The 16,866-nt window shown below is 32.3% G+C and overlaps 2 protein-coding genes across 8 annotated transcripts in view; one reads left to right on the top strand and one right to left on the bottom strand.

Moving 5' to 3' along the window:
* Nucleotides 1–16,866, top strand: part of LOC114341831 (cyclic GMP-AMP synthase-like receptor) — a 73,136-nt gene that overhangs the window by 23,594 nt on the left and 32,676 nt on the right. For 3 of the 7 annotated variants that reach the window (XM_050657513.1, XM_050657512.1, XM_050657509.1), the window contains exons 1-2: nucleotides 3,097–3,290; nucleotides 13,778–13,915. In XM_050657513.1, the coding sequence (XP_050513470.1) occupies nucleotides 13,793–13,915 (123 nt within the window). In that variant the 5' untranslated portion in view covers nucleotides 3,097–3,290; nucleotides 13,778–13,792. Of the gene's footprint in view, nucleotides 1–3,096; nucleotides 3,291–13,777; nucleotides 13,916–16,866 lie in introns of those variants that run through there. The other 4 variants (XM_050657515.1, XM_050657514.1, XM_050657510.1 and 1 more) reach the window with 2 other exon arrangements.
* LOC114341801 (dehydrogenase/reductase SDR family member 7) overlaps nucleotides 1–16,866 on the bottom strand; it is a 61,337-nt gene that overhangs the window by 41,356 nt on the left and 3,115 nt on the right. The gene's annotated exons all lie outside the window — the stretch shown is intronic.

Below are 16,866 nucleotides of genomic sequence, written 5' to 3'. Positions count from 1 at the left end.
AAAATCTTTGTTTATTTGGTTGACTAGCCTATGTACTTGTTCTATGGTTCCGTGTTTGTCTCGGAAACCGAACTGATGTTCTGGAATTATTTTATGTTCGTCTATTATCATTTTCAACCTTTTTACGTACATTTTTTTAAAGACTTTACCGACAAATAGGCCGGTATGAAGATGCATTTTCAACACAGAAGATGCAATGGCCGACTTTTCTCACTGCGTGAGAAATTTTTCGTTTTGAATGTATGTAAGTAGTGAGAGAAGTTGCACATTGTATAGCATCCATAGAAAAAATAGGATTCCTACTCAGTGCCGGTTTATCCACTGGGCGCTTGGGGCGGGCGCCCAGGGGCCCGGGCTCCGGAGGGGCCCGTACCTTTTAGTTATAAAAAAATAAAATCGCTAAATAATCTACATATTTTCCGAAAATAATCTCATACACAGATACGCTAATACACTGCAAACGCCTATGCTCTCTTGTTACATCGCTTCACGTCTATACACAGTGGTCTAGCCTAGCCCCATAGGGGCCGGTGTCAATGGTTATGGCGGGGCCCTTTTCCAAAAACTACAGAAAGTTGTCAGATTTAGCCATGTCTCGAATTGTATCCAAAATAATCGCTTAAACGGAGTTTTTTAGTTTCTGACACAATTGTTTCCCTAACTGCAGTGCCTTCCAAGTAAACTAATAATTTCATTTTGAATTGTGGGGCTTAAATAGTAATTTATCTCACTTTTGGGCTTTAAAATAAGTTATTTTAAAATAGAATTATAATTTGATATTAAACGAAAGACAAAAATAAATATACATAAATCTAATTTATAGATAAAGAATAGATTATACCCGAAAATGCCAATACCCAAACAATAGGTACAGCTGGTTCCTAAAAAAACTGATATGACTCTAAGTAAGATTTGATCATTTTGAGCAGTGTATTTGATTGGTCTGACATTATATTATATTTATTATTACCGACAAATAATAAAATAAACAAACAAACAATAAACAGCTGACTTCATAAATTGTAATAGGTCTAAATTTTGATATTATTTTGAATTCCTGCATTTTATAAAGATTATATAAATGATAGTTTTTACATAAATTAGAATAAAATATATTTTTACTAAATAGAATATTAAAGCCGCCATTTTTGAGGTTGAACAGAATAAGTTATCGGACCAATTTTAAGATTTGGCAGTGACAGTGACAGTATGTAAATAATATATACAGCAGGAAAAATGAAAGAATGCCCATGAACGAATATATAAAACACGCTGTATTTTTCTGTCACCGTGTCACACAAAAAATTGGCCAGTGCAAGTACATGTAATAATTATTATTACATGTACTTGAGCTGGGCAATTTTCTTTGTGACACGGCGACAGGAAAATACAGCGTGTTTTATATGTTCGTTCATTGGTATTCTTTCATTTTTCCGACTGTAAGTATTTATCCTTCAAAATACACTGCTCAATTTTCTACAAAATACACTTAATAAGAGTCGTATCAGTTTTTTTAGGAACCAGCTGTACAAACCATTTCAAATATTCAAAAGTACAGCGATTGCAAAAACTGCAATTTGGCATTATACAGTGGCCACACACAGAACGGTAAATGGACAATTAGCTAAACAAAGAAACTCTGTTATAACAGCGAGCGGTGGCAGATAGATATTATACCTACATAATACAATAAATATCATTTATAATATATTATAGATAAAGAATACATTACACGAAAATGCCAACACCGAAACAATACATACTACTGTTTCAAAACGACCTAATAGTGAAATTGTAGAATATTTTGTTCAATTTTTTTAAATGAATTTTTGTCAGACACGGAAGAACACACTAATACACACTATTATAGAGATCATGCAGACGAATCGGGTGTTTTTCTCGGTCGATATTTTAAATAGTTAATGTATAGTCAGTGTTTACAGTATAGTTTACAAGATAGTGTTTAGGATTGAAAGAAAAGCACGACACAAAGAAGATTTTAATTTCCATTCACCCATATTTTCCATTCTTTCCTGTTTTCTGCCATTACAGTAGACTCGCGATTATCCGAGGTAATTGAGACCGTGACTACCTCGGATACGGAAAAACTCGGTTAACACTGAGCTCGGTTATATTGATAGAAAAACACGTAAATGACCATAACTGTGAACATTTTAATGACAAAACTGATAAACTGTACTGTCTATAAAAGATAAAAACATTTGCCTTATCAATATTACTGTTTAAAAAAGTCTGATTGATTTTTGCGTAAGCTTCATTCCTCTTTTTGAGGCGACGATATTTTTGAGGCTCGGATAATCGCGAGTCTACTGTATTTTCAATTCCACGATTGATTTTTCTTTAATTTTTTCCGCATCTACTACTTGCTATATCCATTTTTGTCTTGTTCTGCCTCTTTTTCTTTTTACGGTGTTCTTTGCTTCGTAGACTTATTTTGTAATTCTGTTAGGCTGTATCCGCATTAAATGCCCATACCAGTTCATTTGTCTCTTTGTTAGTTTATTCATTATTGGTTCTTGGTTGGCCATTCTCCCAATAGTCTCGTTGCTTAATCTATCCCATTTTGTCTTTACAACTATCCTTTTTAAATGTCTCATCTCCATTGTATTTATCTTGCTCTTATGTTTTTACAGAATTGTTCAGTTTTAACTTGCACAGAGCACAGTCGGTATCACTATTGTGTTATATATTTTTATTTTTGTGTCTCTTGTAAGTTCTCTTTGTCCCAGTATTAGGGCTAACGCATAGTATAACTTGTTACTTGTTTGATTTCTTTGCTCTATTTGTTATTTCATTTGCATAGTTAATGCATCTGTTTTCTTGTTAAAAAACTGACAACGAATAGCAATGAAGGGGCCCCTAAACCTCCAGCGCCCAGGGCCCGAAGTTAGGTTAAACCGGCACTGTCCTACTCAGAGTTTAGAACGCGTGACTCAACATGTATCGTACCTTAAAATTCTCAACCCGCTAAAGACGGTCCTGCACATTTTGCTACAATGTCTCTGGGAAGTACTAGCGTAGCATACACAAAATGATGCAATACGTATTTTTAGAATCTGCCGCGGTTGCAATCCCACCCGCAGTTCAGTTCCCTCAAATCGAAATCTATTGGAAGTATGTAATTCTGTACTTCACTCTTATCATTTCATTTCATTGTTTTATCGTATATAAGTGTGCAATAAGCTTAGATATTTTTATAATAACGTCAGATATTAATTGTTACACATATTCGATTCGATTGTTTTTGTTCAAAGTGAATAATACAATAGGTAAGTTTTAAATTAATATACCTACCTGCTGATACGGATATTACTTCAATATGTCGTATTCAATATTAGTTCAATAAACATCATTGCTTGTTGGAAAACTTAGTTCAATGCAATGATCAATGTGTGCATGTGTGGATATCGTGCATGTGTGGTATTAAAAACTGTTTATAAACAAATGTATAAACATGGGATCTTGTATTTTTAAATACTACAGGGGTTTAATGATTGTTTAATATTTATAAAAACATTATTAATCGATAGAATGTTGTCTAAAATAATGTTTCAAACCATATGGGAAAACTTTTTACCGGTAACTAACAAAGACAAGCAGTACCGGCGCTAGGGTATAAGGCGCCCTTCGGTGTCATTTAAATTAATATTTTGTATAGCACCGACAGAAAAAAGGTCATTTTGGCGCCCCCCAAAGAGGGGCGCCCGCCTGCAGTGCATCCCTTGCAGGCCCGTTATCGCCGGCCCTGAAGACAAGTCAATGGCCAAAACGTTGGAAAATATATTTAACGAAAAAAAAAACATAACTGTGTTTCATATCACATGGCATTTAACCTTTTGACTGCCACCCACAATAAGAGATTATAGTCCAAGAGGCAGCGCTGAATAATCTCTCTGAATTTACTACAGCTAGTTTTTTCACAGTTAATTACTGTGATTGTGTAGAGAAACATACTGCGGTCGGTCAAGCGAAACGTAGAACAGGGGTTACTGAGAGGGTATCAAAGTTGCTTTCCTACGAAGGTAATTAAATCCAATTACTAAGGCTGAAAATCAGTACACACATTCTAAATTGAATATAAATAAAAGTTATTATAGTCGGTCAACTGTATGACGGGACAGAGCCGGTCGGTCGGCCCCAGTGAATGTACAGGGTTATTCACTATATTTTGACCCCCTGTAAACTGCTTTATTTACAGAATTAGAAAAAAATGTAAAATACAAAAGTTATTCGATTTTTAAATTATGATTTTTTGACAAATATATCGTACTAGTGACGTCATGCGGGCGTGATGACGTAATCACTTATTTTTTTAAATGGGAATAGGGGTTGAGTGCTAGCTCATTTGAAAGGTTATTCAATTCCCTATTCAGTAACATAAACATGATTAATTATACAGAGTGACAAAAAAATTTTTAAATTAAATTAACTGACACACAAAGAAGAATGTATGTAATTTATTTAATTCAAAATACATTCTACTGCTGTCAGGAAACAGAAATAAATGTTTATTGAACAAATAAACATTACTTTTCACTTAAATTCAATGTTCAAGCTGCCACCCATCTTTCTCTTGACAGTTTGCACATTGAATCAATGTTTATTTGTACAATAAACTTATTTCTGTTTTCTTCCGTTTCGGGGGTGAAAAAAGAAACTTTAAAATAAGTCAGGAATTGGATAAACTGATTAATTCTAAGCAACTTTTGTTCTATAGTATTTTTACTACAAGAGCAAGATTACGTAGGTCAAAACATTAGAATGTGACTTTTCATCATGGCCACGTTAATGTCATTACTTGTTGAAGTTATACTTCTTTACCGGCGATAGAGGGTGATTTTTTTATATGTTAAAACCTATCAGCCCGGCGCATGCGCATTATAACTTTGTTCTGATTGGATGTTCAAATGACATGTCAAAAATTATCCGATATGGCAGCTGTGGTTTGGAGGTAAAGGTAAAGGTAAACAAATGTATAATATATTAGTTTTATTGTTGTGAGGACAGAAACAAAAAAGTTTATAATATTGTAGTGACTTTTAAATAGTTTTTAAAAGCAACAGGTAAGTAATAATTGAAGTATCATGGGTATAAACCTACCTATTTGATCTGCCAAAATACATAGTATGTAATACTTTTATTTATATAATTTGATTGCCATCAAAATGTCTATCAATATTCACCTAATATATTGTTTTTTTACTCTATGTTTTGTTGTATTTTTTCAATTCTAAATCATTTCAATTCAAAATTAAAATAATTTGATAAATTTTCAAAATATCAAAATATCACAAGTTTAATCCGTTTAGTTAGTCGATCTTCGTAAATAATGACACATAGTGTCCGTGGCTAAGCGGAGAAGGCGAATGAATTCCAATACCAACCGCTCTTATCAGCGCTGGTTCGAGTCCCAATAGAAACTTTCTTTTTTGTTTTTTTTAATACATTTTATGATTGTAAGTATATTTATTATATAATTGTATTTTCAGAAAATACGTATTTAGTTAAAAAAAATTTCGACAATTAATGTTCAGACATCATTTGTGGCTTGTTTAATGTGTTTGTGTGTGTTTTATTCTTTTATTATTTTAATTTTTGGCACTGTTCTAATAAAAATGTTTGAGAAGTAGTAAGTATAATTTCGTTTAAATCATATAATAGAAGTATAACTTCTTATGTGCGTACAAAGTACACACACATTCTTTTTCAGATATTTTTCTTTGTTTTTGTTTACTATAAAAATAATATCTGTAATTCTTTATTCTAATTAATGATGTCAATCGGATTTCATCAATAGGGCTTTTCATTCACAGTCATTTGTTTCGAGCTTCTGTCATGTGTCACATAATATTAATATATCTACGTCATACGTTATTGGTATTGCCAATGATACAAACCAAAGACGTATGACGTAGATATATTAATATATTGTGACACATGACAGAAGCTCGAAACAAATGACAATCGATAAAAAGCCCTATAGGGCTTTTCATTCACAGTCATTTGTTTCGAGCTTCTGTCATGTGTCACATAATATTAATATATCTACGTCGTACGTTATTGGTATGTACCATGATACAAACCAAAGACGTATGACGTAGATATATTAATATTATGTGACACATGACAGAAGCTCGAAACAAATGACAATCGATGAAAAGCCCTATGATTAATTATTTATATGGGAAATAATAATATGCCAAAATATTTGTTAATGTTAACGAAAATAATGATATTCCATCCATAACATCAACTCTAGAATTGAAATTTGTGTAGCACAGCTAAAATACGACACCAACACGGAACTGCCCGATCTTGTATAAGCGTCCGCGTCCACATGGTATTTGAATAAGAAAAACGTAATCACGATTACATTGAGAATTTTAGAATTATATTAATTAAATAACCAAGAACATTTATTATTATTAATATAAATTTTCTAAAACAATTATTTAAGTTCAATAATCCAAAAAATAATAATTCTAGTTAAATATTTTAGACATTCGTAGGTACACTACTCATACATTCAAACGCAAATGACACTTCAGTATTGCTGGTTGTGGTCAGTTATGCTGTGAGCTGTGAAATAATCTATTTTAATGATTATACCTACACTATGATAATATTGTTGCTAATTAATATATTTCGGCAAGTAATGAAAACCAATTGACATCATTAATTAGAATAAATAATTATAGATATTATTTTTATAGTACACAAAAACAAAGAAAAATATCTCTGACAAGTAATGACATAAACGTGGCCATGATGAAAAGTCACATTCTAATGTTTTGACAGTGCTCATACGTCAAAAATTTGGACCTACGTAAGCTTGCTTTTGTAGTAAAAATACTATATACAGTTTTTTCACTAAGCCAATACTTTTCGAGTTATTTGCGAGTGAATATGTTCATTTCTCAACAAAAAAAAACCAAATAACTCGAAAAGTATTGACTTAGTGAAAAAACTGTATAGAACAAAAGTTGCTTAGAATTAATCAGTTTATCCACTTCCGGACTTATTTTAAAGGTTTCTTTTTTCACCCCCGAAAATGGGTGAAACTCACCCCAGGGTAAAAGCAGACATTGGCACAATATCACTTGTTTTGTTTGACGTGTTAGCTACGTGTATGCCAAATTTCATGTCAATCCAAGTGGTTTTTTAAAACTCAGAGCAAAAATCGTAAGTGAACGTCGTACTATAAACCGTTATTTTTGCAATAATTTATTAATAACAAAGTCGGAACGTGGTTTAAGGTATCACGACTAGTGGCAATCGATTTAGCGTATAAAAATACTATGAAAAAAACTACAAACTTGCTGTAGATAACACATTTCGAGCTTATCGGCGAATAAACAATTATTTTGTTATTAACAAAATACGAACACATTTTGAGTAATCGCGACTAGTCGCATTCGATTCAGCGACCAAAAATACACCAGAGAAGACCTTAACACTATCAATTTATTTACAGGGCTTCTAATAATTCCTGAAAAACACCTAATTTTACCATAATTTGTTATTAACAATTAAACGCACCACATTGGGGCTTCCAGACCACTTCCATTGGATTCAGCAACCCAAAAAACCTATAATACCACCATCAAATCGCGGCGACCTAAAAGTGCCCACGGGACCCCCTGTGTTGCGGCTAGACTAATATAGGTACTCGAGTTTAGTTTTGTTTTATATTTCTGATTTCCTAAAAATTGTATTATTTAACGAGTAATACATGTTAGTTAGTAGCCTTCTTCAGTTTATTACTTATTGTCATGTCCGTTTTCCCATCATCTTTACCTAATTATATTTCCCAAATATTCAAAGTAGATACTTGTTCCTATACTATTATATTTGATTCCTTTCTTTTTTCTTATCTTAATTTATTATCCAAAGTTTTGTTTTATTGAGATTCATTTCCATTTTTAAGTTCTGTATCTCTTTTTGCCAAATGTCCATTATAGTAGGGGAGGAAAGTATGCTAAATATGCAGTCACTCAAGCGTTATGGGGACCTATTGGGTTGTGAAGATTAGGCCCTAAACCAAAAAAAGTGTAGTAAAGTTTTCCATTTTAGTGGGGACTTTTCATTTTTAATTTAATTTTCCATTTCCAACAACTGTTTTTTCCGATTATAGCGCCATCTATCCATAATTCGAAAAAATGTCTCGAATAAAAGTTACTTATTTTTACGTAAGGAATCCAAATCTGCAGTAAAAAATGAGGGCTCCTATTTAAGATTTTAAAATAATACTCTGGGCTAATTAGCAAAATTCATGGAAAAGTTATTTACCAGCAATTTTATTGCTGGAATCGAATTATAAGATCCTATATATTAATAATATAGGTATGCAAAGTCCGCAGATAGTGTGCTACTTTTTTTATAAACAAAATGGCGCCGACAAATCGTATTTTTTTCAATTATTGCTCTATAACTCCGAAGATTTTAACTTTACAACAAAAACACCCAAATAAAAATTCACCGCAATTAAATTCTGCATAGAGATATGTTTTTCACGATTTGCTCCGACGAAAATTTTCCTCGAAAAATGCGGGTGTTCCTAACAAAAACTATAATTTTTAAATAAAGTTTTAGGTAAGTAATTATTAATCAATAATTAAATAACTTAGTGACATCAAAGATTTCTTGGTATAGATTGTAATTCCAGAAGCCGGTGAAAATTAAACGAATATTTTAGCAACAATTCAATTGTTAATTAACAATTTACGATCGCAATAATAACCAAAATAATCATGATACATTGATCAAACTTATAAAGATTATAAAGATGAGATACTTGTTTAATATTTTATCGACAAAATATAAATTTTTATTTTTTTTTGCATAATCTTTAAATTTTGAAAAAAAAAAATAGTTATAATACGTTGGTCTAATTAGTAAAGTACAAAGAAAGGTTATTTACCAGCAATTTTATTGCTTTAATCGAATTATAAGAGCTTATATATTATTAATATAGGTATGCAAAGTCCACAGATAGTGTGCTACTTTTTTTATAAACAAAATGGCGCCGACCAATCGTATTTTTTTCAATTATTGCTCTATAAATCCGAAGATTTTAACTTTACACCAAAAATACTCAAATAAAAATTCACCCCAATTTAATTCTACATAGAGGCATGTTTTTCCCGATTTGCTCCGACGAAAATTTTCCTCGGAAAATGTGGGTTTTCCCAACAAAATCTCGAATTTTCAAATAAATTTTTTGGGCCAGTAATTATTTATCCATAATTATATAGCTTGGTGAAATAAAAGCTTTCTTGGTATAGATTATAAATTCAGAAGCCGGTTAAAATGAAACGAATATTTTAGCAACAATTCAATTGTTAATTAACAATTTACAGTCGCAATAACAACCAAAGTAATCACGAGACATTGATCAAACTTAGAAAGATTATAAAGGTGTGATGCCTATTTAATATTTTGTCGACAAAATATAAATTTTTCATTTTTTTGCATAATCTTTAAATGTTTAAAAAAATTGCTATAAACAAATTAACATTTCTTAGAAATTGTTTATTATATTCTAATTTTAAAAAATACTTAAAATGCGTATTTCATAGGTCTTGAAAATAAATGCTTTAAAAAAAATTTCCAACCATTTGCAAAAAAGTTAGGAAACAGCAAAATAAATATACGATATCTCCATTATTTATAATTTGTTTTAATTGTTTCAAAGCTTAAAAGTGAGTCTACGGTACAATCTAATTACTCACAAAGAATGTCAAAAATTAGTGCAATGGTTATATTTTAATCAAAGATTAAAAATACTTTTTTTTGTAATTTTTAGCGCGAAAGTAGGCTTGATACAGAGCCGGAGATAAAATGTTCACTCGAAGCGACTGACACGATTAAACTCGCGCGAGTTGTGTATGTGGGCGGGTAGCTACGGTACTGTATTCTACTTTCGCGCGTGTAAATTACAAAAAAATATATTTATAATCTTTAATTAAAATATAACCATTAAGCTGAAAATCGATATTGTTTTATAAATAATTAGCTTGTACTTTAAACTCACTTCTACGCTTTGAAAGAATTTAAAAAAATTATTAACACCGTAGTAATAGTATGTTTACTTTGCTGTTTCATAACTTTTTTGCAAATGATTGCAAAAAAGTTTTAAAGCATTCATTTTCAAGATATTTGAAATGCGCATTTTAGCTATTTTTTAAAATTATAATATAATATAACCTTTCTGAGAAACGTTAATTTGTTTATAACTATTTTTTTCAAAACATTTAAAGATTATGCAAGAAAATAAAAAATTTATATTTTGTCGACAAAATGTTAAACAGGCATCTCATCTTTATAAGATTTCAAAGTTTGATCAGTACATCATAATTATTTTGGTTATTATTGCGACCGTAAATTATTAATTAACAATTGAATTGTTGCTAAAATATTCGTTTAATTTTCACCGGCTTCTGGAATTACAATCTATACCAAGAAATATTTGATGTCACTAAGATATTTAATTATTGTCTAATAATTACTTACCTAAAACTTTATTTGAAAATTATAGTTTTTGTTAGGAAAACCCGCATTTTTCGAGGAAAATTTTCGTCGGATCAAATCGTGAAAAACATCTCTATGCAGAATTTAATTGCGGTGAATTTTTATTTGGGTGTTTTTGTTGTAAAGTTAAAATCTTCGGAGTTATAGAGCAATAATTGAAAAAAATACGATTTGTCGGCGCCATTTTGTTTATAAAAAAAGTAGCACACTATCTGAGGACTTTGCATACCTATATTATTAATATATAGGATCTTATAATTCGATTCCAGCAATAAAATTGCTGGTAGATAACTTTTACAAAAAATGGCCTATTCTCCGATAATCAGCCCAGACTATAACCCACCGTGTCGTGTTTGGTGCCATTCGATAGATTTTTCAAAAATATTGAATAAGTATTTTTCAGTTTTTCGATCTGATGTTCATTTCGCGAAATATCGTGGGATTCGTATTTAAAATTTTAAATTTACCCCCACCCCACTTCGTGGGGAGTCGTGTTTGGTATCATTCGATAGATTTTTGAAAAATATTGAGCACGTATTTTTTAGTTTATCGATCTGTCGTTCATTTCGCGATCTGTTTTTCTAAGGATAGATTTTTTCGGTCCCCCCTTAACGAACCCCCTGTATTGAGAGCAAATATATGGTAGAGGTACATTTACAGGGTACAAGGTGTCTCCCCATGTTAATCTGATGCGCTCGAGTAACTTCAAACATCCCCGCTTGGGCTCCCCTACCATTAGTTTTTGTATTTTCTCTACTGTGTGATAACAAGGATAAAGTATATCATCAGACCGTATAGAAAGGAGTTGATCTTGATATTTAAATTCTTTGCTTCTTTCTAGATATTAGATAATACTTGCTCCTTTATAGATGATCCGATGATCGTTTAATAATATGTATAACATTTTGCCTTACGAGTAGCCTGGACAGAGAGATTCTTCGGAAAATAGATCATTCTTTTGATTTTTAGTCGAGGCATTGAAGCACAAAAATAGGCCTTACTGTCGATTTTTGGCGCAGTAAGACGGATTTTAATGCAGTTTGGTGCGTTGGATTCGTGAGAATGTCAGAAAACTTTATGAACTAATGTAATGAATAAGAAATCTCAAATTGCATTTGTGCATAAGAAAAATGCATTTCAAAAATGCATTTCGGTAAATAGTGGGAAAAATTGACTCAATTTTCTTACTCGGGGGTTTTTGGGGTCGCTGAAAACGAATATGAGGTCGGCGAGAGTGTGCAAACTACCTGGTGCCTGCAGCGGGTGTAATAAACCTCTTCCTCTGGAGTATTGTGGTAATTTATCATATAATTGGCTTAAACTCATTACTCGGGGGGTTTTTGGGGTCGCTGAAAACGAATATGAGGTCGGCGAGAGTGTACAAACTACCTGGTGCCTACAGCGGGTGTAATAAATGTCTTCCTCTGGAGTATTGTGGTAATGTATCATATAATTGGCTTAAACTCATTACTCGGGGGTTCTTGGGGTCGCTGAAAATGAATATGAGGTCGGCGAGAGTGTGCAAACTACCTGGTGCCTGCAGCAGGTGTAATAAACGTCTTCCTCTGGACTATTATGTTAATTTGTTAAATAATTGGCCCAAACTTATTACTCGGGGATCTTTGAAGTCGCTGAAAATAAATATCGCAACGACTAAATTCTAATTTCATATCATTTAAAGCAGTTTGAATTAAGGCGCAAGTCAATGATGTGGTTTTGCCTTGAGAGAGAATTACTAGATGCAGAATGTACTTAATGGCTATTGCCAAAAATAAAAAGATTGTCATTGAAAAAATTCTTTTTTGGATTGTCCGCATTTAAAAAGGGTTATATTTATAAACACAAATTTGGCTGCATGGAGAGGACAGTAACATATGAACCCAACCGATTGGGGATGGGAATTACAAAATAATGTACTAATTCCAGTTAGAATGACTCAGCCACCTGGTCCTCCATACATTTTAAATTTAATATTTTGTAGTTGTAAGTCAGACTGCGGCAACATATGCGGGTGCAGGAAGCATGGGTTAGTTTGTAATTTTGCCTGCAAAAATTATGCAGGCTCTGATTGCACAAATATTGCATTGGACTCGAGAGAGAAAGGCAGTAATGAAGAAGAAGATGATAATGATGAAGAAAATGAATTTTAAAGATAAATTACGATAAATTTTGTATAATGAACTTTTTTAACCATAAATATATTATAATAATAAAAATTTATGTTTATTTATAATAAAAATTCCACCCTTTTCGATCACTATAGTTACATCGAAGAAAATAGATTACCCCAAAAACCCCCGAGTAACGGTTTAAACTAATTATATGATAAATTACCATAATACTCCAGTGGAAGACGTTTATTACACCCGCTGTAGGCACCAGGTAGTTTGCACACTCTCGCCGACCTCATATTCTATTTCAGCGACCCCAAAAACTCCCCGAGTAATGAGTTTAAGCCAATTATATGATAAATTACCATAATACTCCAGAGGAAGACGTTTATTACACCCGCTGCAGGCACCAGGTACTTTGCACACTCTCGCCGACCTCATATTCATTTTCAGCGACCCCAAAAAACCCCGAGTAATGAGTTTAAGCCAATTATATGATAAATTACCACAATACTCCAGAGGAAGACGTTTATTATACCCGCTGCAGGCACCAGGTAGTTTGCACACTCTCGCCGACCTCATATTCGTTTTCAGCGACTCCAAAAACCCCCCGATTAAGAAAATTGAGTCAATTTTTCCCACTATTTACCGAAATGCATTTTTGAAATGCATTTTTCTTATGCACAAATGCAATTTGAGATTTCTTATTCATTACATTAGTTCACAAAGTTTCCTGACATTGACATTCTCACGAATCCAACGCACCAATCCGCATTAAAATCCGTCTTACTGCAAAAAAATCGACACTTCAATCCTTCAATGCCTCGACTATTTGTAAACATACATTTTAGAAGAGCAATCAAATTGTAAGAAAGATGCATATTGGAATTGGAGATGATTCATATGTTGAAATGAGATTTACAAATTGCATAAGAAATATTACATATTATTTATTATTTATTATTTCCTATGTTATCATTTACATTTTTAGCTTACAGCAAAGTCAACTAAAAGTTCATCGAGTGTTAAAATTTTTAATATGTACATAATATGTATCAAATAGTAACGTGTAAGTAGGTACTTGAAACTAATATTTGGATCGTGTTTCTTTCTAGATACAGCTGTAAAACATGGTAGATGCTGAGGAAAAAAAGAGATACAATGTGCTGGAAAACGTGCTTAAAGATATAAATCAAAAATACATTTCGTTTCCTGAAGAAATGAGGAAAAGAAACAATAAAATTCTTCTTGAGGTACCTATTATTTTACAGTTATTTATATTTCTTAGTTATATTTATATTTTTTACAAACGATTGGTACATCAAATTTTTAACAGTGTTTACGTTCAGTATACAGGGCGGCTCACCGAAAATTTTCACCCCGGTTTGATTCTTATTGATGAAAAACGCTCAAACACGTCAATTTTTTTAGCATGACATAATTTTCTAATACACGAGGCAACCTAGGAATTTTGTGCAGTAAAATAAATCGTCATGCAACTTTTTGCATTCGATTCGAGAGAGTGTCAGGCAATTTTGTGAACTAAATTGATCTCCGGCAAAAAATTTTGTGCATGAGAAAATGCATTTTCAAAGTGCAGTGCATGTCGAAGAGATGGAAAATGAAAAATTTAGAACTCAGGAAATATTGACGGAAATGAGTTCTATTTTTATACTTGAGGATGTTTGAGTTCATTGAGCACGAATTTCATGACGGCGATGGTCTCCGAGATACTTGGTGCCAAGGGTGGAACTCGTCGCCTGGGTCGATCGAATAATTCGCGGGACGATCGAATAATTCTCGAAATGAAGATTGGATCGAAAAACTGAAAAATACGTGTTCACTATTTTTCAAAAATCTATCGAATGAGTCTAAACACGATCCCCCCACTGCACCCCCCGGAGGGGGTGGGGGTAACTTTAAAATCTTAAATAGAAACTCCCATTTGTTGTTACTGATTTGAATTACTTACGTAAAAATAAGCAACTTTTATTCGAGACATTCTTTCGAATTCTGGATAGATGGCGCTATAATTGGAAAAAACGATTTATCGTAATACCATAGGTATAGGTAAATTATAGAAACGGTTTAATATCTCGAGAAGTACACTTCCAAATAAAAAACCAAAAAATACGCCTTTAATATTTTTCAAGAACCTATCGAATAACATCTAACATAACCCTCTGCTCCACTCCCTGGAGATGGGGTGGAGGGTAACTTTAAAATCTTAAATAGGGGCCCCCATTTTTTATTGCAGATTTAGATTCCTTATGAAAAAATAAGTAACATTCACTCAAAACATTTTTTCGAAAAAATGATTCGAATAAATGTTATTTTTCTACGACCGTTTAATAATATGATCATTATTCGCTATTTTTTCATAGAGAATAGCACCTATTACTGTACCTGTGAGTAATAATTCATTACCTCACGGGCTGAAGTTACTCACGGGTCATTACTCACGGGCTGAAGTTACTCACGGGTCATTACTCACGGGCTGAAGTTAGATTCAAGTGACGCATGCCACTTTTAATATTAATCGTATATAAACTGCAAATAAAATTACTTAAAGTTGTATATTTAATACAATAATTATTGTAAATTATATCAATAATTGAGTTCGAAAAATTTTTAAAGGAATTTTAACTGTAACAATGTTACGTTTATTTTTTACGTTTATATCTTGTTTACTAAAAATTTTGACGTTTATCATTTATTTTGGTGACAGTGACGTTAGCTCATTTTGTTTATGTTAATTGGAATTTACAACTAATATTGTGTTTATTTTTCAAGTTATATTGTGTTATATATGTTATAACATATTATGTATAGTTATATTATTATATTATATTATAGTTAAATGTAAATATACATTATAACTATTCAAATACGTCCACCGACAACAGCCATTTCCTATTTATTAGATTAATTTATTGACAGTAGGTACGAATTTAAGCTTATAATTTTTCGGAAAAGAATAGAACTTATATTGACTATTTCTAGTTGTATTTTTACGATAAATAATAATTTCATAATAGTAGGCAACCAATTATTCAGCCACGTACTAGGGGTAAATGGCATTTAGGTATTCTTGTAAATTATTATAATTTAAATCTCGAGTAGTTGATAATTAAATTTTTTACTAATTAAAATAAAAAAAAGGTCGTAGAAAAAGTATAGTATTCTACTCGCATGTAATGGCTATTACTCACTCTGATGAATTACGACACTCGCCTACGGCTCGTGTCGCAAACTTCATCATCGTGAGTAATAGCCATCATTACATGCTCGTTGAATAATATACTATTATTTTGACGCAAGGAATCCCAATCGGCAACAAAAAATTGGGAGCTCCTATTTAAGATTTTTAAGTTACCCCCACCCCACCTTCAAGGGCTGGAGTGGAGAGTCGTGTTTGATGTTATTCGATAGGTACTTGAAAAATATTGAAACACCTATTTTTGGTTTTTTATTTGGAAGTGTATTTCTCGAGATATTAGACAGTTTCTATAATTTACCTATACCTATGGTATCACGATAAATCGTTTTTTTCCGATTATAGCGCCATCTATCCACAATTCGAAAAAATGTTTTGAACAAAAGTTGCTTATTTTTATGTAAGCAATCCAAATCTGCAATAACAAATGGGGGTTTCTATTTAATATTATAAAGTTACCCCCACCCCACCTCCAGGGGGTGCAGTGGGGGGCGTGTTTAGTGTCATTCGATAGATTTTTGAAAAATATTGAACTCGTATTTTTTAGTTTTTCGATCCAATCTTTATTTAGCGAATTATTCGATCGTCCCAGGCGACGAGTTCCACCTTGGGCGCCAGGTACCTCGGATACCATCGCTGTCATGAAATTGTGTTCAGTGACCTCTAAAACCCCCAAGTATAAAAATTGAACTCATTTACGTCAATATTTCCTGAGTCTTAAATTTTTCATTATCCATCTCTTCGAGATGCATTTTGAAAATGCATTTTCTTATGCACAAAAATTTTTGCCGGAGATCAATTTAGTTCACAAAATTGCCTGACACTCTCTCGAATCGAATGCAAAAAGTTGCATGACGATTCATCTTACTGCACAAAATTCCTAGGTTTTGGGCTTTTTAGTGCTTCGTTGCTTCTTCTATAAATATAATTTTCAAATTTAAACCCCTAAAGCGGTGTGGCCTAAATAGGGGGAAATATCGTGTAATA

The sequence above is a fragment of the Diabrotica virgifera genome, chromosome 8 (genome assembly GCF_917563875.1).
Source record: "Diabrotica virgifera virgifera chromosome 8, PGI_DIABVI_V3a".
NCBI classification, from domain to species: Eukaryota; Metazoa; Arthropoda; class Insecta; order Coleoptera; family Chrysomelidae; genus Diabrotica; species Diabrotica virgifera.
This window is presented reverse-complemented; position numbering and strand designations above follow the sequence as displayed.